Below are 25,371 nucleotides of genomic sequence, written 5' to 3' on the forward strand. Positions count from 1 at the left end.
AAGGGGTGACATTGATTAATGCATGCCATTAATAAACATTTTTGTTGAATGACAAATCCTTTATACAAATACTTGTAATAGAAAATAGATTATGCATGTAAAGACACTGATGTAAACACACGTACACACACATTTCTTTTTTTATTTTTTCATATGTTTTTATTGTAATTAATAGAAGGGTTACATTATATTTTCCAGATAGAAGGTACATTAATTCTCATACACTGATACCCTTTCTCATGTCTTGGTCCCCATTTCCCTCCCCCCAACCCCACCCCTCAGATTGTTTTCCCCCCCTATCCAATTTCAAATAACCAAATACAAATATATCCAATATATCAGATAACAAAGTGAGATACTGTAACAATATGAGATAACCAAGCAATAGCAAAAGAGATGAAAGATAACATAGTATATTAAGGACAACAATCACTTATTATATGGCTTTTGTTTCTATATCCTAGAGGTCCTTTCATTTTGACACACACACATTTCTTTCTACACTTTCTATTGTGGTATTTCAAGTTTTATTGACTGTATTTTCATATTAAATAGGTAGGTTGATAATTTTTAAATTCACTTGTAATATTAAGAATTTGATAAAAAAAATTACTAGCATAATTATGTCTTTGTCAAGAATTCTATCAAGCCAGGAGCTGGTGGTTTCCTTCTGTAATCCTAAATACTCAGGAGGCTGAGATCCGAGCTTGCACATGAATGCCAGTGAAACTCTTATCTCCAATTAACCATCAGAAAACTGGAGGTGGCGCTGTTACTCTAGTGGTAGACTAATAGCCTTGAGGTGAGGAGCTCAGGGATAATGCCCAGGCCCAGAGTTCAAGCTCCATGATACACACACACACACACACACACACACACACACACACACACACACAGAGAGAGAGAGATTTCCATCAAGTTATTTAGCAGATAGTGACTGCCTGACTCTAATATTTAGATAGCTGTAGGTAGATTTTAGATATGAGGTACTTGTCTGTTGTAAGGCTAGTGAAGAATTTCTCCCACTCTGTGAGCTTTCTATTTAACTAGCTATATACTTTGCCATAGAGAAGCTCTGCAGTTTAATGCAGTCTCATTTGTCCAAACTTTTTAATTTGTTGGGTTTCTGGTTTTTATTAAGAAAGTTTTGACATATGCCAAGAAGACCTAGTGTTTCTCCTATTCCTTCCTGTAAAGTTTTCATGGCATCTGATTTTACCTCAAGATTTTAATCCATGTGGAATTAATTGTGGTGCAGTGTGACATATAAGGGTCCAACTTTAGTTTTCTACATATGCTTAACCAATTCTGCCAGCACTATTTGTTAAAGAGGCTGTCTCCCTTCCTTTTGGGCTCCCTTATGGAAGATTAAGTAGCCATGGGTCTGTGGGTTGATTTCTGCTCCTTCAGTTCTACTCCATTGTTTCTCAAGCCTATTCTTGTGCCAGTACCAGCTGTTTTGATTGCTACAGATTTGTGATTCAGTTCGAAGTTTGGTATTGATATACCTCCAGTACTCTTCTTTCTGATAAGGATTGTTTTTGCTATATTGGTAATTATCATTCCATATGAATTTTTGAATGCTTCCTCTATTGCATTAAAGAATGACACTAGAATATTGATGGGTATGGCATTGAGTTAGTAGATAATCCTTGACAGGATTGAAATTTTCACCATGTTAATGCTTCTAATCCAGGAGCATGGGAGGTTTTCTGTTTCCTCGGTTCTGCTTTGATTTCCTCTTTCAGGTTTTTAAAGTTTTCATCATAAAGGTTCTTCCTTAATTAAGTTAATTTCTAAGTATTTTATGTTCTTTGAGGCAGTTGAAAAGTTTTTGCTTTCCTGATTTCTTTCTCACTCTTCTCATTGTTAGCATACCGGAAAGCCATTGACTTTTTTTGGCCAGGCCTGGGCTTGAGCTCAGGGCCTGAGCACTGTCCTTGGACTTTCTCAAGGCTAGAGCTCTACCACTCGAGCCTCAGCACCACTTCTGACTTTTATCTTTGTATGTAGTACTGAGGAATCGAAGCCGGGTCTGAGTGCATGCTAGGCAAGCACTCTATACTAGGCCAAACTCCTGGCCCAGAGGAAAGCCATTGATTTTTGAGGGCTAATTTTATACCCTGCTACTTTGCAAAGTTTTGAATCAACTCAAGTAATCTGAGATTGGAGTCTATAGGGTTCTTTAAAAAAAGAATATGTCATCTGAAAAGAGGGAACGTTTACTTTCTCCTTGCCTATTTGCCTATATGGTTGCTTCTTGCCTTATTTCTCTGGCTAGGTATTCTAATACCATACTGAAGAGGAGTGGAGAGAGGGAGCATCCTGGTCTTGTTCCTGATTTTAGAGTAAATGGCTTTTGGTTTTTGCCATTTAGTGTAATGCTAGCTGGAGGTTTGTCATACAAAGCCTTTATTTTTTTCTCTTTTTTTTATTTTTGGGATAATGTATAGAGTTGTTACAGTTACATTCATCAGGTAGTAGGTACATTATTTCTCACATATTTGTGCCTTCTGATGTTTTTGTCCCCATTTATCTCCCCCCACCCCCTCCCAATCATCTTGCTTCCCCCCATTCCATTTCCTATTTCAAATAAACAAATAGATGTTTATACAATATACTGGATAACGAAGTTAAATATCGTAACAATATGAGATCAAGCATAGGGGCAAATAGAGAAATAGGGAAGAGAAATAACATAGTACATTAAGAACAACAGTCATGGGCCGGGAGTTTGGCCTAGTGGTTAAAGTGCTTGCCTAGCATGCATGAAGACCCTCAGTACCACATACATAGAAAAAAGCTGGAAGTGGTGCTGAGACTCAAGTGGTAGAGCTCTAACCTTGAGAAAGTCCAAGGACAGTGCTCAGGCCCTGAGCTCAAGCCCAGGACTGGCAAAAAAAAAAAAAAGAACAACAGTCACACAAGATAAAGCTCATGTTTCCATATCCTAGAGTTCCTTTCATTTAGTTTTTTCCTACATGGCCTTATGTGTGTAGGTTTTGAGCTATTGTAATCCTCTTCTAGGCATGTCCTATATGTGTACTAATTATTACAAATGAGGGAAACCATTTAGTTTATGTTCCTTTGCACAGCCATTATTATACTGTGTAATGTTCCATGGAGTCCTAATTTCTTCAGAGCTTTTAGCATAAAGGGGTGTTGGATCCTGTCAAATGCCTTTTGAACATCTATTGAGATGATCATATGATTCTTGTCCTTGCTCCTGTTGATGTGATGAATTATCTTAATTGACTTGTGTATATTAAATCAGCTTTTCAACCTGTGAGGAATCCTGTTTGATCATAGTGTATAATTTTTTGATGAATTGTTGAAGTAGAGTGGCCAGTATTTTGTTGAGTATCTTTGCATCATTATTCATCAAAGAAATGGGTTTATAGTTCTCTTTCTTTGATCAGATCCTGTCTGGTTTTGGGATAAGGGCTATGCTGGCTCTGTAAAATGAGTTTTCGTAGAAACCCTTCACTTTCAACTTCATGGAAGAGTTTGAGGAGTATTGATGTGAGCTCTGCTTTGAAGGCCTTATAGAATTTAGCTGTGAATCCATCAGATCCTGGGCTTTTCTTGCCATTTCTATTTCATTACTTGAAATGGTACTGTTTAGTAGGTTTACATCTTTGTAGTTCATCTTTGTATTTGCTAGAAATTAATCCATCAGTGATAGATTCTAAAATTTTTGGGCATAAAGATTTGAAAAGTATTCCCTTATTATGCTCTGGATCTTTCTGTCATAATAGTACCCTTCTCTACCATGATTTTGTTTATTTGGGTGTGCTCCCTTTTTGGGGGTCAGATTTGCCAAGGATCTGTCAGTTTTCTTAATTTTTTAAAAATACCAAGTCCTTGTTTTGTTGATTCTTTCTATTTTCTGGACTCTAATTCATTTAATTCTGTTTTAATTTTTGTTTGTCAGTCCTGGAGCATGAACTCAGGGCCTGAGCAATGTCCTTGGGCTTTTTACTTGAGGTTAGCGCTCTTCCTCTTGAGCCGCAGCACCACTTCCTTCCTTTTTCTATGTATGCGGTACTGAGGAATCAAACCCATATCTTCGTGAATGCTAGGCAAGCACTCTACCCGTAGGTCAAACTCCAGCCCAATAATTTTGCTTTAATTTTAATAATTTATTTTTTCTACTGAATTTGAATTTGGTTTGTTGCTTTTTCCCCCCTAGGATATTGTGATGTGTCATTAAATTGTTGATTTGAAATTTTTCCCATTTGTTAATGTAGGTAGTCAGAGCTATAAATTTTCCTCTGAGTACTGCCTTTGCTGTGTTCCAACAGACTTAGTATTTTGTGCAATACTTTTTGTAAAATAACATAAACTGTCTGATCTCTTCAGTGACCCACTGGTGGTTCAACAAAGTGCTGTTCAATTTCTCTGAGTTACAGGGTTTTTCTTGGTGGAGATTGGTGTTCAGCTCCAATTTAATGCTGTTTTAATCTGAGAGAATGTAGGGAATAATTTCAGTGTTTCTGAATTTGTTCAGATTTGCTTTATGTCATACAATGTATTCTATTGCAGTTGACCTTCCATGTGCTGCTGAAAAAAGCTTACTTTCTGGTGTTGCTGGGTAGAATAATCTGCAGATGTCTGTTAGGTCTAGTTGGTCTATGTAATTGTTTAGTTTTGAGGTTTCTCTGTTGATTTTTCCTTGTTGACCTAAGAGGTGACAGTGGTGTGTTAAAGTCCCCAAGAATCACTGTGTTTGGATCTATGTGTGATTTCAGTGTGTGTAATGTTAGTTTAATGAATTTGAATGCCCCAGAAATTGGTGTATTTATATTTAAGATGGTTATATCCACCTGGAGGAGAGATCCCTTCAATAGTATGTAATAATTTTCTTTGTCCTGCCTTACTAGTTTTAGTATGAAGTCTATTTTATCTAATATAAGGATGGTAACTCCAGCCTATTTTCAGTGGCTGTTTGCTTGATAGATTTAATACCAGCCTTACTCTCTGAATATGTTTGTTTTAGGGGGATAGATGTGTCTCTTGAAGACAGCAGAAAGATGGGTCTTTCTTTTTGATCCAAGTGTTCATTCTATGTGGATTAATTGAAGAGTTAAGACCAATGATGTTAAAGGTTAGGATTGAAAAATATTTCTTACTTCCTGCCATTTTTCTATTTTGTTAGGGCCTGTGATTTGTCTGTTCTTGCTGTAGTTACTTGGTATAAGTTTTAGATGCCTTTTCTCTGTATCTTGTTCGTGATGATTTTCAATGTGTAGTACATGTTTGAGAATTTTCTGTAATGCTTGTTTTCAATATAGACTTTCTCAATTATTCGTTGCTTTGGATGATTTTTATTTTTTTCTGCTATGAATGAGAGCTTAGCTGAGTACAGTATTCTTTGTTGGGAGTTATTTTTCTTTAGGGAATGACATACATCCTTCCAAGCTCTTCTTGCTTGCATGGTCTCTTCTGAGAAATCTGTGGTCATTCTGATTTGTTTTTCTTACTTGGTGATTGTTCTCTTCTCCCTGGCTGTTATAAGGTCTTTGCGGATCCTTACAGATTATAATGTGGCAGTGCTCTTCTGGTCAGCTGTATTTTGGGGTTCTAAAAGCTTCTAGTATCTGGATGGGCCTGCCCTTCCTGATGTTTTGGAAATTTTCTGAGATGATTCCCTGAAGTGTATTTCCAATTCCATTGACTTCCTTCTCCATGCCATCCTCAATACCAATTAGCCTTAAATTAGGCTTCCTAATTGTATCTTGGAGCACCTTGGACATGTTTTGAATCTTTTTCTGATCATTCTCTATAAATTCTAGGCTAACTTAAAGATTCTCTCTTCTGCATCATCTAACCTGCTATCAGTACTTTCCACTTTGTTTTTCATCTCCCTTACTTCTACTCAGTATTTTTGATGACTTGAATCTCTTGTTTTAGAACTTATATGGTCTTCTTTACCTCCTTAATTTCTGTTAGAATGCTCTCTTTGAAGTCCCTTAGGTCAGAGGCTCTACTCTCTTTGGACCTTTGTTGGAACGCATTAAGCTTTCTGTCTATGGCTTCCATGAATTCCTCCATTATTCTTTGATTGCCTTCATCATGTTCACATATCTGCTTTTTGATATTTCCAAGTTTTCCATGATCCCATTTACCTCTAGCATTTGTAGAGCATTTTGTAGACTCTCCTCCAGGTATTCCATGAACTGATTTGTTGCCCGATTAATTTGGGAGATATGACCCCTTGATTGGCCATATTTCTTGAGTTCTTTTTCTACCCATTTGGAAATGGGAGTAAGTTTTATACCACACAAGATTTGATTTTAAGATAAGAACTATAGCTGAAAATAGCACTATTTACCATAGCAAAGATATGGAATCAACACCACTGCCTCTTAGTTGATGAGTGGATCAACAAGATGTGGTATTTATACACAATGGAATTCTATGATGCTGTCTGAAAGAAAGATATTGCCCCATTTGAAAGAAATGGAAAGACTTACAAAAAGTCATATTAAGTGAAGTAAGCCAGAAGTAAAGGAACATAGGATCAATGGTTTCCCTCATTAGTCCTAAACAGTAGAAACCTTGGGCTCTCCTAACAGAGATTTACAATAGAACAAAACATAGATTCATAACCCATATACAATGACACTAAGTGAAAGGACCTCCAGGATACAGAAACAAAAGCTGTATAATAAGTGATTGTTGTCCTTAATGTACTTTGTTATCTCTCATCTCTTTTGCTCTACCTTGGTTATCTCATGTTGTTACAGTATTTCTCCTGGTTATCTGATATATTGTGTATATGTGTATTTGGTTATTTGAAGTCGGATAGGGAAGGGAGGAAAATAATATGAGGGGCCGGGGTGGGTGGAGGGAATTGGGGACCAAGACATGAAAAAGGCTATCAATGTATGTGAAGTAATGCACCTTCTATCTGGTGAATACAATATAACCCTTTTATTAACTACAATAAAAATATATGAAAAAAAGAACTATACCTGCAAAGAATATAGCGGTGCACAATCTAAGTCTGGTATTCTCTCTCTCTCCTTTTGTGATTTTACAAGCAAGTCTGATACCACTACTGAATACAGTTTTATGGCAGAAAGCAATCAAGTCCCAATGATATTTAAATCACACTGTACCTCTAGTTTAATTAATAAATACATATATAGTCTGAGTGAACAACAATCAACTGTAGTTTGTGGATTTAGGAACAGAGCAAATGCCACCAATGTACACAGTTTTAAGGGAAAAAAACAACCCCCTATGTGATTAAATCTGTCTAAACAGCAAGGATGACTTCAGAGTACAGATGAAGTCTGGGTCTATAGCAGACAATTGTAGATCAACTAACTAAAGGACTCCTCTAAGGGGCAGGGGACCAGTAATATGTGGGTATAATGAAGGGTAAGGGGAGAAAGTATTAGAAGTATGGAGGAAAAATAACCAAGGAAATCTAACTAAGTCCTTCAATACATGGAACAACTATGAATACAAAAACAAACTTTCACTACAGAAGAATCTGTATTAACAAAAATTTGTATATATGCAGAAAAAGAAATCAATCATTGAGAAGAATCATCAAGAAAAACAAAAAAAAACAAACAAAAAACAACAACCAAAGAAAACTTTAAAAGAAGTATGCTGGTATAAAGAAGTAATACTGATATAAAAAGTACTGAGATTTAGGGCCGGGAGTTTGGCATAGTGGTTAAAGTGCTTGCCTAGCACGCATGAAGACCCGGGTTCGATTCCACGGTACCACATACATAGAAAAAAGCCAGAAGTGGTGATGAGGCTCAAGTGGTAGAGCTCTAAACTTGAGAAAATTCCAAGGACTGTTCTCAGGCCCTGAGCTCAAGCCCAGGACTGGCAAAAAAAAAAAAAAGTACTGACATTTAGATGTATGGGGCTGAGGAATCAAAAGAATAGTCTAAGTTAGATATGTACACGATAATGGGGAATGCTATGTTTCAAGGGATGAATGATATAGTGAATATAGCAATGATACAGTCAAGGAAAGAAGACAGAAGTAGAAGAAATAAAAGGGGAGAACAGGAGGGGGCAAGGAACAACAAAACAAGAATGGAAAAGGAAGAAGGGAAGAAAAAGAAAGAAGAGAAAACAACAAAATATTAGAACAAACAGACCAAAAAAAAGGAATAATAAAAATATGACAGAAATGAAACAGTAACAGCAAAAGAAAAATGTGTGCATGTTCACACACACAAACACAGACAAAGAATTCTTAAGTTTATTTTTGACATCAGATGAAGGGCTGCTGCTGGTGGATATCTCCCTGGCCTAGGACCCAGCCAGTGGGCGGGACACACTCCAATGTGCTAGGTTGGAGTTTCCCTGATATAAGGGAATCAAGGGAGTTGGGAATTGTAGCTTCCTTGCCCAGGGTCGGAGCTATGACACTTGAGTTTCCAGTAAGTGAAGAATCTGAGCATATGCTCCTTTAGGGAGTTTCCCTCCTCCTTGGTGGATGGTCTGGTCCAGTGAATTTGTGTCACCCTAGAAATCTGGCTATCCCTAGGGAAGGGTCCTGAATGGGATACTCATGAAAGCTGGTGGTTTTCAGGAAAGCACTTTGCTGGCTAATGTGCACCAGTGAACAGCAAGCTCTCTGTGGGAGATCTATTTGCTTGGCTGAGTCTGTTGCACAATGGCGGCAGTCACTCAGCTCAGTCAGGAGCTCCACTGTGCTCTTAGAGTGGCTGGTGAAGTGGTAAAGATGGAGTTCGTGCAAGGAGGTGCAGGTGGCAGCGACCTGCGTGAATCTGGAAGACGTCTCCGGCCTTCTAGGTCGTTTTGGGTCCCATGGCGATTCTCTAGCGAGCTGCAGGTTATTGTGTCCAAGCAGCAATGGCTGCACGGGAGGAGCATGCAGTGCTCTGCGGATGACGGCTGCTTGGGGTTCCTGTGATCTTGGTGGGAGCAGTCATTCACCACAGGGATCATGTGGGACCTGAAGTTTTCGTGAATTTCTCAATTTAAGTCCCAGTGGTTTGGTTCGCTTTGCAGGAGGGTTTTCCTGGAAAGGATTGCAAGCTGGGAGTGCCACTGCTGCCCAGCAGGGGTCTGCTTGCTGTTTTTGTTGTTGTTGTTGTTGCTGTTGTTTTCTTTCCTCTGTCTGTCCAAGGTGTTAGGACTTAGAATAAATCTTTATCTGTTTAGATGTCAGATGGAATGGGATTCTTGGTAGAAAATGTTCCCTTACCCCCTAAATTTCTGTTTAGTCTCATCTATTGAACTAGCTGCAGTTCAATCCTGGGTATAATGTTTATTGCAAATTGTCCATTTGAATGAAAGCGGGGCCAACTTTGCCAGAATCTGCCTTTCTCCTTGAAATTGTTCTGAATTCAGCTTCAGAAATGATCCAAGATGTTTCTCTGTTCCTTGCTTCCTGCTTGCTTGAGTTCCATGCAGCTGGACCATACCCGTCAGGTTTCCCGATCCGGCAATGCCAACACCTGGGCACACGTCAGCCCTCTCTGTTGTTCTTTTTAATGTATTAAATCAGTATAATATCTCTTTATTATTTTACCATAATATATTTTATCATGCCAGATCTCATGTAACTTGACACCTTAAATCAAATAGTATATTTTTTCTTTTACTTTCCTTGATTTTTTATTTTTAGGTAGTTGTTTAAAGGAGTTGTCATTCAACAAAGCATTCTATGAATATAATATATTTTGACAAATGTCACCATTATCAACATTCTCATCCATCCCTCATCTACCTAGTCATTCCTTCACCCAACTTAATTTTGTAAGATACACATTGGATTCATATCTGTGTTTTCCCTCTCTTCTCTTCATTCATATACCCATAACCTTTCATCATATTCCACCCCTTTTGAAGATCAATTTCCTGGTGTTTCATTTTTCTTGTTTTATTTTGGCTTTCTAAGGAATTACACTATTTGATATATCTCTTAAATATATCATATTGCAATAAATCAAATTGTATATTCTTGAATACCACTCAATGAATTTTCTTATGAATTTGTGAGATAAATCTAGCTTCCATGTATAAGGAAAAAGATGGAATTTTTTTAATTTTTATTTTTTTATTGTAATTAGTAAAAGGGTTACATGATATTTGCCAGATAGAAGGTGCATACGATGGAACTTTTGTCTTTCTTGTCCTAATCTGCTTCAATTGCTTGCAAGTCTTTTCACTTGTTTACAAATAGAACAAAAATGGACAAGTAAAATTACACTGTATATAAACAACACATTTTCTTGATCATTTGCCCATCGAAGGGCAGCTAAACTTATTTCACATATTTGTTATTTCAAACCTTGGTTGTATATATTAAACATGGGTGTGCTGATGGTTTTATTATATATTGATTTGTAAACATTTGGGTAAATACTCAGAAATGGACTTACAGGATCATAAATTGATAATATGATACTATTGATAATCTGTTTTTGAGGAACATCCACACTGTTTTCAAGAGTGGTTGGACAAGTTTACATTTCCACTAATGGTGCATTAGAGTTTCCTATTCACTGCATCATAACCCACATGTTATTTGTTTTCTTCATAATAGTCTCAGTTATGATGTGGTGTATTGGCTATGAAAGGCTGTTAGCCTTTCAAGTTTTGACCATATAATTGGACAAGGTCAAGTCCTGTCTTAATGCTACTCTAAGCCTCATGAAAAAATTGTTAATTACATCTTTTATTATATATTCAATAGCAGAAAATGTAGTATGGAATACATAGAAGAAAAAAATTAAAGTTTATTTCAACTTAAATACTTGAGGTTAAGTTTCAATGGATTACATTTATTTGATAGTTATATGATATATACTTCATGACATATACCATATATAATATGTATATATAGTTTGATATATGTCATCTAATATATATTGGATAGATTTATAAAAAGTACCAGGACTGAACAAAAGCTGTAACAACCCTGTACAATGATGTAGAATAACTTTGCTTTATGACTATGCACACTTTTCTTTTTGTATTTGGCCTTATTTGAAATTTTAACCAGATTCCTACTCTTGGAAAGCCTTACAAATTACAAAACAATGTTCTAATTAAACATATGATTAATTTTAGGAAACAAAAACTCTGTTATTAAACTATGACATCGCATTATTTAAGTCTTGATCAAAACTTGTCTAGTACATTATATGATGACAAAATATACTTAAAAATTCTTTGACAGGTTGATCTGACTAAATTGACTTTATCAGTTCACATTTAAGGTCAACATTAGTCACGGTTAATTACAGACAAGAAGGATATGTTATACTTTTTCATTTATATAACATGAACTTTCTTTTGAATTGGACATGAAGTAATTAAATGCTATTTAACTGTAGCAGTTATGTACACAACACTGCCTCTAGCTAGGAATGTATGATTCTTCATTAAGTTTTAGAAAATGGCCAATACCATCACAAAAATGTCTAGACTCAAGCCCAAAATTTTAATATTTATTTAAGCAAACAATATTCAAAAGATACATACCATCACTGAAATATCAAATAATAATCAGACAAATACAGAATATTCCCACCAAGATATGAAATTTATCACACATTTACAGAAAGCTAGAGTAATTGGTGTTTGAAATGTTAAATGACAAGATTCTAATAAACCATAGCTAATTTTTTATTAAAAGCTAAAATATTCTCTTGGTAAATCTTAATTCATTATTTCTACTCTCTCTTTTATCATAGTATGCTTCTTAAAGAAAATCCTTTGACACAAATAAAGTTAATGACATATATTTACTTACTCAAAGAATGATTCATGACTTGGGCAGAACTCAGAATAAGAAGGGTTTGAGAATTCTGCCCAGAACTTTCATAATATATTTCATGTGTTGAAACAAAATATAAATCACCTGATTGGATAGAGTTATGCATCCATGATATTTGGATATTGTATGATGAGGCTTTTATCCATTAGTACAGATATAATCTGTCCTATTGACTGCCTGTGATAGGCTGATACTTGATTTTGCTTAACTGAAATCCAGCTAGCTTGTAGAATAAAATACGTATAGTATGACACTAAATGAAAGCACCTACAGGATATAGAAACAAACACCATATCATGAGTGATTGTTGTCCTTAATGGACTATGTTATCTCTCATCTTTTTTGTTGTCCTTTGGTTAACACATATTGTTACAGTATTTTTCCTTGTTATCTGATATATTGTATTTTTGCTTATTTGGTAATTTGAAATAGGACAGGGAAGGGGAAAACCAAAATAATGGGTGGGATGGGGGGAGGGAAATGGGGAGCAAGACATGAGAAAGGGTATCAGTGTTTGTGAAGTAATGCACCTTCTATCTGGTGAATATAATGTAACCCTTCTAATAATTATAATAAAAATTATATGAAAAAATACACTTTTGTATTTGATGAATATCTTTATGTAATAAGATGTTCAGTTTGTTTTGTAGGTATTCAGAGATATAGCCTATGGCAATGACTTTGAGCTTATTTAATTTAACCAACTGGACATACAAAGGAAGAAACAAGGAAAAGCCTTTGTCGAATATCATACCAATCTAATCAACTGTGTTCATTGTTTTATATCAGTTTCTACTTCAAACCGTTAAATTATTTTGCATAGTTTACCTCATAGCATTGCTTTCTCCTTTTTCCCACTAGAATGTTTCAAACTTATTTATTTGCGATTTTGTTAGTATTAATTTTTGTTGTTGTTATTGTTGTACATTCAAAATCCATTAGTTCTGTAGCCCTAAAGTTTGGTTATTCAAACAATCAGACAGCCATTACTCGACTATGTTGAACACATGTACATTATTCTGCTCTATAGTTGTACTGAATCACTTTCTCTAAAAGGTACTACAAAAGGAAGGGCTCTGCAAACTGCTTTATGCTATTCTAAAGTATGCCCAAATATTAGAACCACTGGATATATATATACATATTTTACAATGTGTTCATAACTTCAAAGGGACAATAAAAGTTGTTCGAAATAACACCATATTTTAAAAGTATCCAATAAATTTTATTTTATTGTTTGTTTTGTATTTTATTGAATATTTTTAACAATTGAACAGGACATTAATGCTCAAAATATTTTAATTATTTTGTATAGAAATTTATTCTAATTTCCACTACTTGAGAGTTCTTTTACTACAAGCTGTTAGATAAGAGTATGTACTGGGCATTAAAGGACTTACATATGTATGTGAAATACCACAGATGGAACTCCTTCCAATAACTAACTTTTATAAGAAAATAAATGACAGAAATTATAAAACCTGTTTAGGGTGAGAATATAGTAGCTATTAATGAAAACAGGAGGAGAAATAGGGTAAAGGAAGGTAAATTTAATCAAGATATTCTATATAACTATATATAGGTGTACATATGGAGGAGTGTAAATAAAAATCCCTTTGAACATGGAATGACTGAACTTCATTTATAAAACATATTAAACTGGGTCGGAATTTGGTCTAGTGGTAGAGTACTTGCCTAGCATGTGTAAATCCCTGCGTTTGATTCCTCTGTATCACATACCTAGAAAAAGCTGGAAGTGGTGCTATGGCTCAAGTGGTAGAGCTCTATCCCTGAGAAAACCAAGGGCAGTACTCAGGCCCTGAGTTCAAGGCCTAGGACTGGAAAAAATAAAACAAACAAAACAAACACATTTATAAAACCGGTTCATTGAGTTTTATGTATACCATTTAATCTCCATTAACTTATCCTCATAGGTATTCACTGACCTTATTTTTTAAATATAACTCTGCAATATAAATGTGACCAGTGTCCCTGGAGCTTACAGGTATTGGAAATGCAATTTAAATTCTAGATCAGAATCTATATTTTAATCACACTGATGTAATGAAATACTTTCAAAAAGTCAAACAGAATCTTCCAAGAAAAATAGAAGATATTTCAAGAAGAGGACTTGAGGAGAAATGTTGAGACAGTTTAGAAACTCTATCCGTACGTTTTTTTGTTGTTGTCGTTGTTGTTTTTTTTAATGTGTGTCCAAAATTAACACAATGACTTTCATTTTCTAAGACTGTTTTAGAAATACTGAATATTTGATACAGTTAAATGCATCTAATACTTGAATACAGAAAACAAATGATTTTCTAATTTTTATTTTCAGAATTTTGGATTCAGGATAGCTCTTTTGGATCTTGTGAAAACAAGTATTGTGGCTTGGGAAGGCACTGTGTAATCAACAGAGAGACAGGCCATGCAGAATGTGCCTGCATGGATCATTGCAAATGGCATTACAAACCTGTGTGTGGGTCAGATGGAGGATTCTATGCAAACCACTGTGAAGTACACAGATCAGCTTGCCTGAAAAAGCAAAAGATAACAATTGTTCACAATGAAGAGTGCTTCTTTAAAGGTAAATACAGAGTGAACCTAAGGTATCATTCTTTCCTATGTTCTTTCTATTCTTTAATTATTCTTTTATGCTTGAACTCTAGTCTGATTTCTAGAAATAAGAAAATGAATTAAGTTCAGTTATTAGCCCAATAAGTATCTATATATGTAAATTCACATCACACTCCAACTATTTAGCTAGTGAAGACTGGCCAACCTATGATTCATTTACAGAGTACTTTTGAATAATGTTCCAGATGGCTTTCTATTGGCCAATTCACTCTACTGGCCAAATCCATACAAATAAAAGAACCTAGAGTGTAATGAAGGAATAGTGAATGCCAAGCCATACTCAAACAACATAGATTTCTTCCAAATTAAAAGTGATGGTTTCAGTTTGCATCACGTCATTAAAATGACCAACATTCTGCAATTGTCCACAAAAATAACTCTGAAGAATTTATATCAAACTCAATAAAGAAATATTTGATGATAAGTTTTAAGTAGCACAATGTTAGTATTTACTTTTGTCCTTCAAATAATAGTTCCTTGAAAGTAATTTATTTCACAAGCCATAGAAATAAATCACCAAATGATATTAACATTTTTATCTATATCTAATTGTTCAAAAATGTACATAGTTCACTTATGTTGGTGAAATTATACTTAATAATTATTAACACTCATAATGAACTTCTTCAGATAAATATATACACCTTTAACATTTTGATAGGTCATTCATTGATCAACCATTGATTCCATGTGCATGGAAGTTCACAAACTCCAATTTTTATGATGATCCTTGGCTTTCTTTATACTTTAAAATTATATGATATTTTCATTCTTAAACTGATGGTTAAAATATAAAATAATACCTCACTAGCCTAATAATTTATTGAAATTAAATACTTACATTTTCTCAGTCTTGGAAAAGCACTAATCTAATGGTGCTTTAAAAAATGAGCAGGATGTGGTGACTCATGCCTGTAATCCTAGCTACTCAGGAGGCTGAGATCTGAGGATCAAGGATCAAAGCCAACTCAGTCACAAAAGGCCCGAGACTCTTATCTCCAAAAAAACCTCTAGAAAATCGGAAGTGGGGCTTGGTTCAAGAGTAGGGTGATAGCCTTGAGCTGAAGAGCTCAGGGACAGTACTCAGGCTCCATGACCCACAAAAAAAAAATGACACATGGGAATAGAAGCTGGCCTAGCATGCATAAAGCCCTGAGCTCAATTCCTTGGTACCACATACTCAGAAAAAGCCAGAAGTGGTACTGCTGCTCAAGTGGCAAAGCACCTAGCCTAGAACAAAAAATGTTCAAGGACAGTGCCCAGGTCCTAAGTTCAAGCCCCCCGAACTGGCAAACACACACACACACACACACACACACACACACACACACACACACACAGCCTATCAAATGACATGAAATAAAATGCGTTGTCATTGAAGCTACTATAAACACATTTAAATGAAACATTCTTGTAGGTATCATTTACTTATGATAATGCAGTATGGACAATGATAAATACACTGTTTAAAGTACCTTTTCATGTTGGATTCTCTATTTATCTTAATAGGTGCTCTCTATGTTACATAACCTGAAATGTGGTTCTATAGCACAGTATTTTAAAGCACACAGAGTAGTTTGGTCACGTTGTTCTGAGAGTGTAGATTTAAGTTTCATAATAAAGGACATCATGTTATTAAGTAAATAACAAATAACAATGTAAAACCTTTTAACATTATACTCTTATTCTTAAAATTAAGCTCTATATATTTGATTACCAGGAATGGAGTATATGGAAAAATATGACATTAAATGACACACGGAAAAATAATCTACTGTTTTTGCTGGTCTACTTCATAGCTGGATGCTTAAGCATAGTGCATTACAGTGAATATATCAGAGTGAGACATATGGATAGAATAAAATATTGCTTACATCAAAAGCAAAAGTTTGAAAACCTTTCATCCATCAGACTTATTCTAAGATTGTTAAGTACATTTGTTTAATTCAAAATGAATTCCCATCACCTCCATTATTGATTGTCTATTTTATCCAGGATAGTTTTCCATGTTTCCAAAGTGTCAGATACTGAGAATTATTTTTGGTTTAATTTGATGCTTTGTTTATCCAACAACTAATTCAAGTGACTTTATTGTGCTGGAAGACATTTAGACAAATTAGAGGATGAAAAGCACTTCTCCTACTAGTGTGCAATTAGTCAATATTGAGTGTATAACTTGTGTAAAGTTGGAATGACATTGTAGTGAGAGCTTCCATTATTTATATTATTGGAATTTATTTTTTTGTCAGTTGTGGGACTTGAACTCTGGGCCTAAACAGTGTCTGTGTGCTCTTTAGCTCAAGGCTAGCACTTTACCACTTGAGCCACAACTCCACTTCCGGATTTTTCTGTGTATTTGGTACAAGGAATCAAACCCAAGTCTTCATGCATGATAGTTTTCTGAGGTGCTCAACCAATTCTGCCAGTATCATTTGTTGAAGAGGTTATCTTTCTTCCATCCTACTTTTTCTTTTCTTTTTGGATCCCTTATTGAACACTAGGTGGCCATAGATCTGTGGGATAATTTCTGGGACTTGAGTTGTATTCCATTGATCCTCAGGCCTTCTTTTGTGCCAATAACAAGCTGTGTTTAATCATAAAGCTTTGTAATAGAGTCTGAAGTTTGGTATTGATATTCTTCCAGCACTGCTTTTCCTATTAGGGATATTTTGTTTGCTCTGTAGGGTCTTTGAGTTTTCCATATGAATATTTGGATAGTTTGCTGTATTTCATCAAGGGTGATGTGAGGATATTGATGTGTATTGCATTGATTTTTTAATTGTTCTTTCAGATATTTTAAAAAATTTTTTATTGTAATTAATAGAAAGGTTACATTATATTCACCAGATAGAAGGTGTATTACTTCACAAACATTGATACCCTTTCTCATGTCTTGCTCCCCATTTTCCTCCCCCTACCACCTCCCCTCATTTGTTTTCCCCCTTCCCTATCCTATTTCAAATAAACAATATATATATATATAAAACATAAAAGAACAAGGAAAAATACTCTAACAATATGAGATAACCAAGGGATAGCAAAATAGATGTGAGAGGAGTTAATTTTGTCAGAGATTAAGATTGCTACTACTCCTGCTTTATTGCATGGTGCACTGGAGTGGAAAATTCGTTTCCATCCTTTCACTTGGAATTTGTTTCTGTCTTTGGCAGTGAGGTGAGTCTCTTGGAGTCAACATATGGATGGGTCGTGTTTCTTAATCCATCGCTGCTCTCTGTCTTTTGATTGGATTGTTCAGCACATTCACATTTAGGGAAATTATGGAGAAGTGGTCAGTGTCAATTGTCATTATTTATTTTTACTTCTAATATTCTTTCTCTCTCTTTTCTCCCCATTTGTGTTTAGTGAATTACAGGTAATTGCTTCTTGATGGAGGTTCTTGATATTCTGCAATTTGTTCTCGATTAATTGATTATTTTTTGTAATGCTGGTTTAGTGTGCATTTATTCATATGGCTTCTCTTTGGAGTGAAATATTCTTGTTTCACCCTCAAATGTAAATGCTAGTTTTTCTGGATAAATCAGTCTGGGTTGGCAGTTGTTGGTCTTCAGGACATGAATGATGTTTTTCCAAGCTTTTCTTGCATTTAGGGTTTGCATGGAGAGGTCTGCTGTTATTCTAATTTTTTCCCATTTAGTATAGCTCTTTCTTTCCTTTCTTTGCTTTCCTGATTGTTGCCTCATTCGTATCATTGTTGACACATAGGAAGTCAGTTGATTTTATTTTTCTTTTTTAAAAAAATTATTATTCTCTAAGAGGTTGGAAGATGGTGCCTAGACAATAAGGACCCAGCCTAACTTTCTCCCAAAGAAAGAGAGAATCAGGGAATCCCATGAGCCAACTATCTTAATAAACCCTCAACTACAAATTCAAGAAGCAACAGAGAAGTACACAAACTGGAAACGAAATCCAAATGAAGCTTATAGCCAATATTCTTAAAGAATCTGAAACTTTAGGGCCCCTCCTACACCACTCGACTCTGGCTCCAAGTAACAAAAGCTGTGGTGGATGGCGCAGGGGCCCGGGAAGCCCAGAACTCCAGAAATTCCATCAAACAGTGGAATCTAGAAGCAGGAGTCCCTCACAGATCACGCAGGGGCAGCACAGATGGCGGCAGAGACCAGAAGGGAAGTGAATGACCCTCCAACACCGAGGAACAGCTCACAGCCAATCCCCGATGAGTAAATAGTCCAGGGGGTTACTCCAAACTCATCGAGAAAGCAGAGCTGGTGGCGAACTACAGAACTTAACCCAGACCACTCCCACCCCACCCATGAAAGACTGACAAGTGCAGGGGGGACAAGGAATTCAGAATCCTGTCCCTTCCCTCAACAGCACCCTCCCCCAGGCCATTGAATGGAGACTGACAGGTGGGAAGGCACTAAGACCCAGCACCCCATCAAAGGTGGCAGAGATATCCCTGCTCCCACCTGCCCAACAGCCTCATCTCCCAGGCCCCTGAAACTGGAGACTGAGGGGTGTTAAGACCCTGCCTTCCAACAGCGGGTGTGTGTGTGTGTTTGTGTCTGTTAGCCAGCATCTGACTGTCCCAAACCTAAGTGAGGACCCCTTCTGCTGGGAGCCTCCAGCAAGACAACACCAAGGAGCCCCCCCATGGAGTCATAGAAAGACGCAGCCAAAGTGGCTGAAACACAGCAGAGAACTGAAGTGCAGACAAGCAGGGGCTGAGCTTGCCCTCTGAAAGCCAGAAAGGCATGGCTCCACCCTCAGCCTCAGATGGGCCCCACCCCTGGGAACATAGTGGAAACTGGCTGGATTAGCTGAGAGCTCCCAGAAACACCTAAACCCCAGGCCCTTGGCTGGACCCCACCCCTGAGAACAGGGAAGAAAAACTAGCCATCCACCCATCCACCAGGCTAGCTAAGACTGAAGTGCTCAACTCCACCCTATGCCCACTGTGGGGCCACTGGTTGGGCTGAGAGGTAGCTGAGCAGTGGCACACAGCCTCTGGAAATGGGCCAAACACTATATAAGCTGCAAATTCTGGCCTCAGAAAGTGCAATGAAAAATTACAACATATGTAAATAATAAAAGTCCCACACAAATCCCAAAAAGAAACAAGATTGAAGGGATGAGAAAGATGTCACCATCCCAACAAATGACACCTGAAGAGACATGAATCATGACTCTATTCAAGGAGATGATCACGGACATGACTAAAGAGATTGAAGCAGAATTCCAAAAACAATTCCAGGAACACAAGCCGGAAATAATCAAGAAGCTCCTCAAATTCAAAAGAGAAATGGAAGAAAAGAAGCAGATATGATCAGCTCAGTGTCCACAATTCAAACAAAAATGGAAGCATTAATCAACATATTGACTGAGATGGAGAATAGGTCATCAGGAACAGAAGATAAAATACAAGAGCTAAAACAGAGAATCATCTGTCTGGAGAAATCAGTCAGAATTCACCAAAGAGAACTCCAGGACCTGGCACTTGCAGCAAAGAAATCTAATCTTTGTATAATAGGGATTGATGAAGGGGAGGAGTTTATGAATAAAGGAATGCAACCCTTATTCACCAAAATCATAGCAGAGAACTTCTCCAACCTTAAAAGTGAAAATGCTCATATTATTGAAGGTTTCATGACTCCAAACAGGCAAGATCCTAGAATTAACTCGTCCAGACACATAGTACAACCACTAGACCTGAAAACCAAGGATCTGATGTTAAATGCTGCAAAAACAAAGTAAGAGCTGGAATGGGCACTGTGGCTGAAGGGGTAGGGTGGTAGCATTCAGCTGAAGAGCTCAGGGACAGTGCCCAGGCCAAGAGTTCAAGCCCCATGACCCCCAAAATAAACTTTTTCAAGCACTCTTGAATTCCATGTCCTGAAGTTCATTGTTACAGTGATAGTGTCTACTTTATGCTTGATCAAAAATAGAGAAAAGAAAAAGAAATGTATGTACATTGAATAAAGAACAAAATGTCTTCAATTTTAATTTGTTACTGAATAATCAGCAATATATTAAAAATGTTAGAATTAACAAATTTATTGATGCAAAAGCTAAATGTTTTACTTTCTCAAATAAAAGCTTAAATTATTACTTAGCCATGTCACCAATTACTATATTATGAGCACATTAAATTGAATAATTTTTAAATTTACATACTAAATTTTCTCATTGAGCTGACATCATGGCTCAGGTGATAGAGTAATTTCCTAGCCTTCAAAAAAAAACCTACAAGCTCAATATCTAGTACTGGAAATAAATATTTCCTTTATCTTCTTAGGAGCAATTCCTGATTTTTTTTGTGGGTCATGGGGCTTGAACTCAGCCTAGATGCTGTCCCTGAGCTCTTCAGCTCAAGGCTACCACCCTACCCCTCAGCATGGTTGTTGTCCCTGAGCTCTTTAGCTAAAGGCTACCTATGAGCCAAGCCCCATTTCACATTTTTTAGAGATTAATTGGAAATGAGAGTCTCACGTCTTTTGGTGCCCGGGCTGGCTTTGAACCTTGATCCTCAGATCTCAGCCTCCTGAGTAGCTAGAATTACAGACATGAGCCATTTCACCTAGATAATTCCTGAAATTTGACATGTGTTCAGCTCTGAGAATCTTAGTAGTATACATAGTGTCATCATTCAGTGGCTTTCCCCTATATGTACAAAACTTTTTATCCTTGCACTTTGTGGAAAAGTTAGGGGTATGGGGAGGGAAATGTGGACCAAAACATGAGAAAGGGTATCAATATTTGTGAAGTAATGTACCTTCTATCTGGTGAATATAATGTAACCCTTCTATTAATTATAATAAAATTACATGAAAAAATAATTTGGCAAAAGTCAAACTTCTATTGTATTTAATATTCAAGGCTTATGCTTTGCGTGTGCAGTAGAAAGTATAATGCACCCACCACTCCAAAGAGGATCTCTAGGAATTAGTCCATAGAAAATGTTCATGTGACCTAGTATGAAGTGAATGACTTTTTAAATTTAATTAGGGGTCATGAGACAGAGGCTTGCTGACATGGTGGATAAATTGTATTCATAATTGAGGAGTCAGGTGAGTGAGTCATTTTTCTGCCCATATCTATGTGGGTTCATTTGAGCAGAGAAAATAGATAAGTATAAAATATGCTTAGATAGTGTTTCCAGACTGTATTAGAACATTCAGCAGGCCAATGGCTCAGGCCTACAATTCTAGGAACTTTGGCCACTAAGAGCTGAGAACAACAGCTCAAAACTAGACAGAACAGGAAATTCCCTGGGACTCTTATCCCTAATTAACTAGCAAAAGTTCAGAAGTATAGCTGTGGCTCAACTAATAGAGCACCAGCCTTGAACAAAAGAGCTAAGAACTTTGAGTTCATACCTTAGAATTGAATCTAAAACAACAGGAGAGTAAAACATGTAGAACTTCATACACATCTATCACATAACATTTCATTTAAGCATAGAACCAAATGTACTGAAAGATGAAATGTGTGTGAATACAGAAAAGAGAGGGTGAACAGGAGACTACAAAGATTCTTTGGTAGAAGCACACATTGTATCTCCAGTGAGGCACTTTGCTGTCTGTATGTCTAATGAGGAGTGTGGCTCCAACTCATCTAAGTGACTTGTTGCGTTTACTGTCCACACATTGGCCACTAATATAGATTTCATTCCTGTCTCTAAGAAAGTCACTGGAATAGTTGGTCTGTGCAAGTATAGAAAATTTATTGGAAACCACTCTGCATCCTTTACAGATATGAAGCTATTACAAGTTTACTCAAATTTGGCTTAAACTAGATAATGTAATCTAAAGTACTATGACAGGAGCAGACTTGGGATAATTTCTTGCAGCTACATATAATTTAACACTCCATTTAACAGGAAATGATGCTAGTCCACTTGAATAAGTGATGAACAAAGAATGAGGTCATTATAAACACTGAGTTTCCATTATGTTTTACTTCTGGGAATTCTTGCCTGACATACATCTTCTTGCCTAAAATATGTCATGGATTACTTTATATAATTTTTAAACTAGTTAAATCAGATCAAGGTCAGTTGAAAAGAAGGGTCATCAAATCAACCATAACACAAATTAGTACCCAGACAAAACATGAAAATTTGGTAGAATATGAAAGTGGAAAATTTGAGTAAGTGAAATAAAGATCTGGCGGGTATTCTAAGAGCTGGGAGAAATGTGCCTTCACTATTCAAATACTTTGCTTTCTTTCTGTTAATCTTGTGGTAATTGTTTTCCTGAAAAATTCTTGCTTTGGCTAGGTGGCTTGGCCCTTGTTAATTACATTATAGTTACATCCTTTTCTTGCTGTAATTAAACTAAAACATTCTATTAGGAATTCCTTGAATTTTTAGTTACAGCTCATTGATTTATCCACATCCTTTTGCAGAATCTGAACCTAAACTCAATAGGAGCCTAGGTGCATGGCCTGCTAGATTGGAGATAAAAAGGGAGCAGCCTGCTTGGTCTGTGTGCTTGTTTGACAGATATTAGGCTGAGTTAAAAATGAACTCAGCAACCCACCATCCCAGACTATTTCTTTTTTTTGTGAGTCACAGGGCTTGAACTGGGCCTGGGCCCTGTCCCTGACCTCTTCAGCTCAAGGTTACCACCCTTGTATTTAATGTGTACATGTTTCTATTCTTTTCATCTATCTATCTATCTATCATCTTCCCTCTATCACTCCACTTCACATTAACTCCTTGTATTGCTCTATTCCTTATTTCTAATCTCTGTAAATTTCCTTATGTTATCCTTATATATGGCACGACATATTTTGATATTTTATACCTTCTTTAATTCTTATATATTATACCTCTTTCCTCATATCTCCCAAACAATCTCAAAGTTAACTAAATATTTTCAACACTCATTCCTTAGAATTAAAGCATATACAGTTTCTATAGCTTGACTACAGCGATTTATGGTCACAAGGATATCTCCTATATCCTAAGATACATACATTCCTTCATATAAATGTCCCCAAATAGAATTTCTGGATCATATTGTACCTCTGTATTTAACTTTTGACATCTCTGTACAGTTTTTCATACCATTTGCACTAATTTACATTACTATAGAAAAACATAAAACTTCCTTTTGCCTTACAAACCTGCCAGCATTTGCTGTTGTTGTATATTTGCTTATATCCATTCTAATTGAAGTGAGATAAAATTTCTGCCTGCACTTTAGTTTCATGTTCTTTATGTACCGAGATTTTGAAAATTTTCTTCATGTGTTTATGAGCCATTTGTTTCTCTTCTTTCAAGAATTGCTTGTTAATTTAATTTGGGTTTCTGTGACTTCAATTTAATATCGCTAACTGAATTACAGCGATAAAACAATTTTTTGAATTGAATTATAAGCTTTGTTAGAAGAAAATATAATTGTAAAATATATAACCAAGAGCTTAGTGGTTAAAACCTAATTTTATTGTTTTTTAAAAATATTAATTACAATCAATAGTTCTCATGGCTATGCATTTATGTCATTCCAAACCTTTTTCCATGTGTTTTCTAAAAAGCAAATCATAAATTTCATGCAAGCACTTTATGAGCCAGACACTGTATCAGTCTTTTACAGATGAGAAAACTCTGCTGCTTTTTCTGTGCTTCAAATTATGCAATTAATAGAAATAGGAATCATTAGTCAAAAGTTACTTAGATTATATACAAACACAGATATATATGCATATATATGCATATATATGTGTGTCCATCAACAACTATGATGAGTTTTCACCATGTCAATCTTCCAGTCCAGGAAAATGGGGGGTTGTTCTCCTTCCTCAGTTCTGCTTTAATTTCTTTTTTCAGATTTTTAAAATTTTCCTCATAAAGGTCCTTTATATTCTTAGTTAAGTTAATTCTAATCACTTTATTTTCTTTGAGGCTATTGCAAAAGCAGTTGCTTCCATAATTTTTGATTTTGATGAGTCCCTGTCTGGTTGTGGGATGAGTGTTTTGTTGGCTTCATATAATAAGTTTGGCAAAGAGCCTTTGCTTTCAATTTTGTCAAAGACCTTGAGGAGTATTGTTGTGAGCTCTGCTTTGAAGGCCTTGTAGAATTCAGCTGCGAATCCATCAGGTCTTGAGCTTTTCTTGGATGGGAGGTCTCTTATTGCTATTTCTATTTCAGTACTTGAAATAGATCTGTTTAGTTGGTTTACGTCTTCTCGGTTCAGCTTGGGTATATTAGTATTAGATAGAAATTTGTCCATGTCTTCTAAATTCTCAAATTTGTTATCTTGATATTTCCATTCTCAACTATGATTTTGTTAATTTGGGTGTGCTTCCCTCAATGACCCACTGGTGAATAAACAATGTGTTGTTCAATGTCAATGAATTACAAGGTTTTCCTTGATGGAGATTGGTGTTCAGTTCGAATTTGATGCTGTTATGGTCTGACAGAATTCAGTGAATTATTTCAATATTTCTGAATCTATAGAGTTATGTTATGCACTAAAATGTGTCTGTTTTAGAAAATATTCCAAGTGCTGCTGAAGAAAACATATATTTTCATGTTGCTGGGTTGAATAATCTGCAGATGTCTGTCAGGTGTAGTTGGTCTATGCAGTTGTTTAAATCTGAATTTTCTCTGTTGAGATTTTGCCTAGTCAATCTATCCAGAGGTGACAGTGGTGTGTTAAAGTCTCCAACAATCACTGGAGACTTAAACAAGCATGGGAATAAAAAAAAAACAGTTGTTTCTCTTACAAAGTAAACAAAATTGAAAGACCTTTAACAAACCTGACCAAAAAGGAAAGAGAGTACACTCAAATAAACAAAATTAGAGATGGAAGTGTATAAATCAAAACAGAAACAAACAAGATTCAGAATATTATAGGGGAATACATTGCAAAAATTTATGCTAACAAATTAAACCAGGAAGATTTAAACCAACTAATAGAAGACCCAGAATAAGAAGTACACTGCTTATAAGGAAGAATAG

At 36.0% G+C, this 25,371-nt stretch overlaps 1 protein-coding gene across 2 annotated transcripts in view; it reads left to right on the forward strand.

Annotated features, from left to right (window-relative positions):
• The window catches only part of Fstl5 (follistatin like 5), a 570,877-nt gene that overhangs the window by 125,386 nt on the left and 420,120 nt on the right, over nucleotides 1–25,371 (forward strand). For both annotated transcript variants that reach the window (XM_090343981.1, XM_090343982.1), the window contains exon 3: nucleotides 14,127–14,375. In XM_090343981.1, coding sequence (XP_090200107.1) covers nucleotides 14,127–14,375 — 249 coding nt within the window. The remainder of the gene's footprint in view (nucleotides 1–14,126; nucleotides 14,376–25,371) is intronic.

The sequence above is a fragment of the Megascapheus bottae genome, chromosome 13 (genome assembly GCF_031878675.1).
Source record: "Megascapheus bottae isolate mThoBot1 chromosome 13, mThoBot2.hap1, whole genome shotgun sequence".
Lineage (NCBI taxonomy): Eukaryota > Metazoa > Chordata > Mammalia > Rodentia > Geomyidae > Megascapheus > Megascapheus bottae.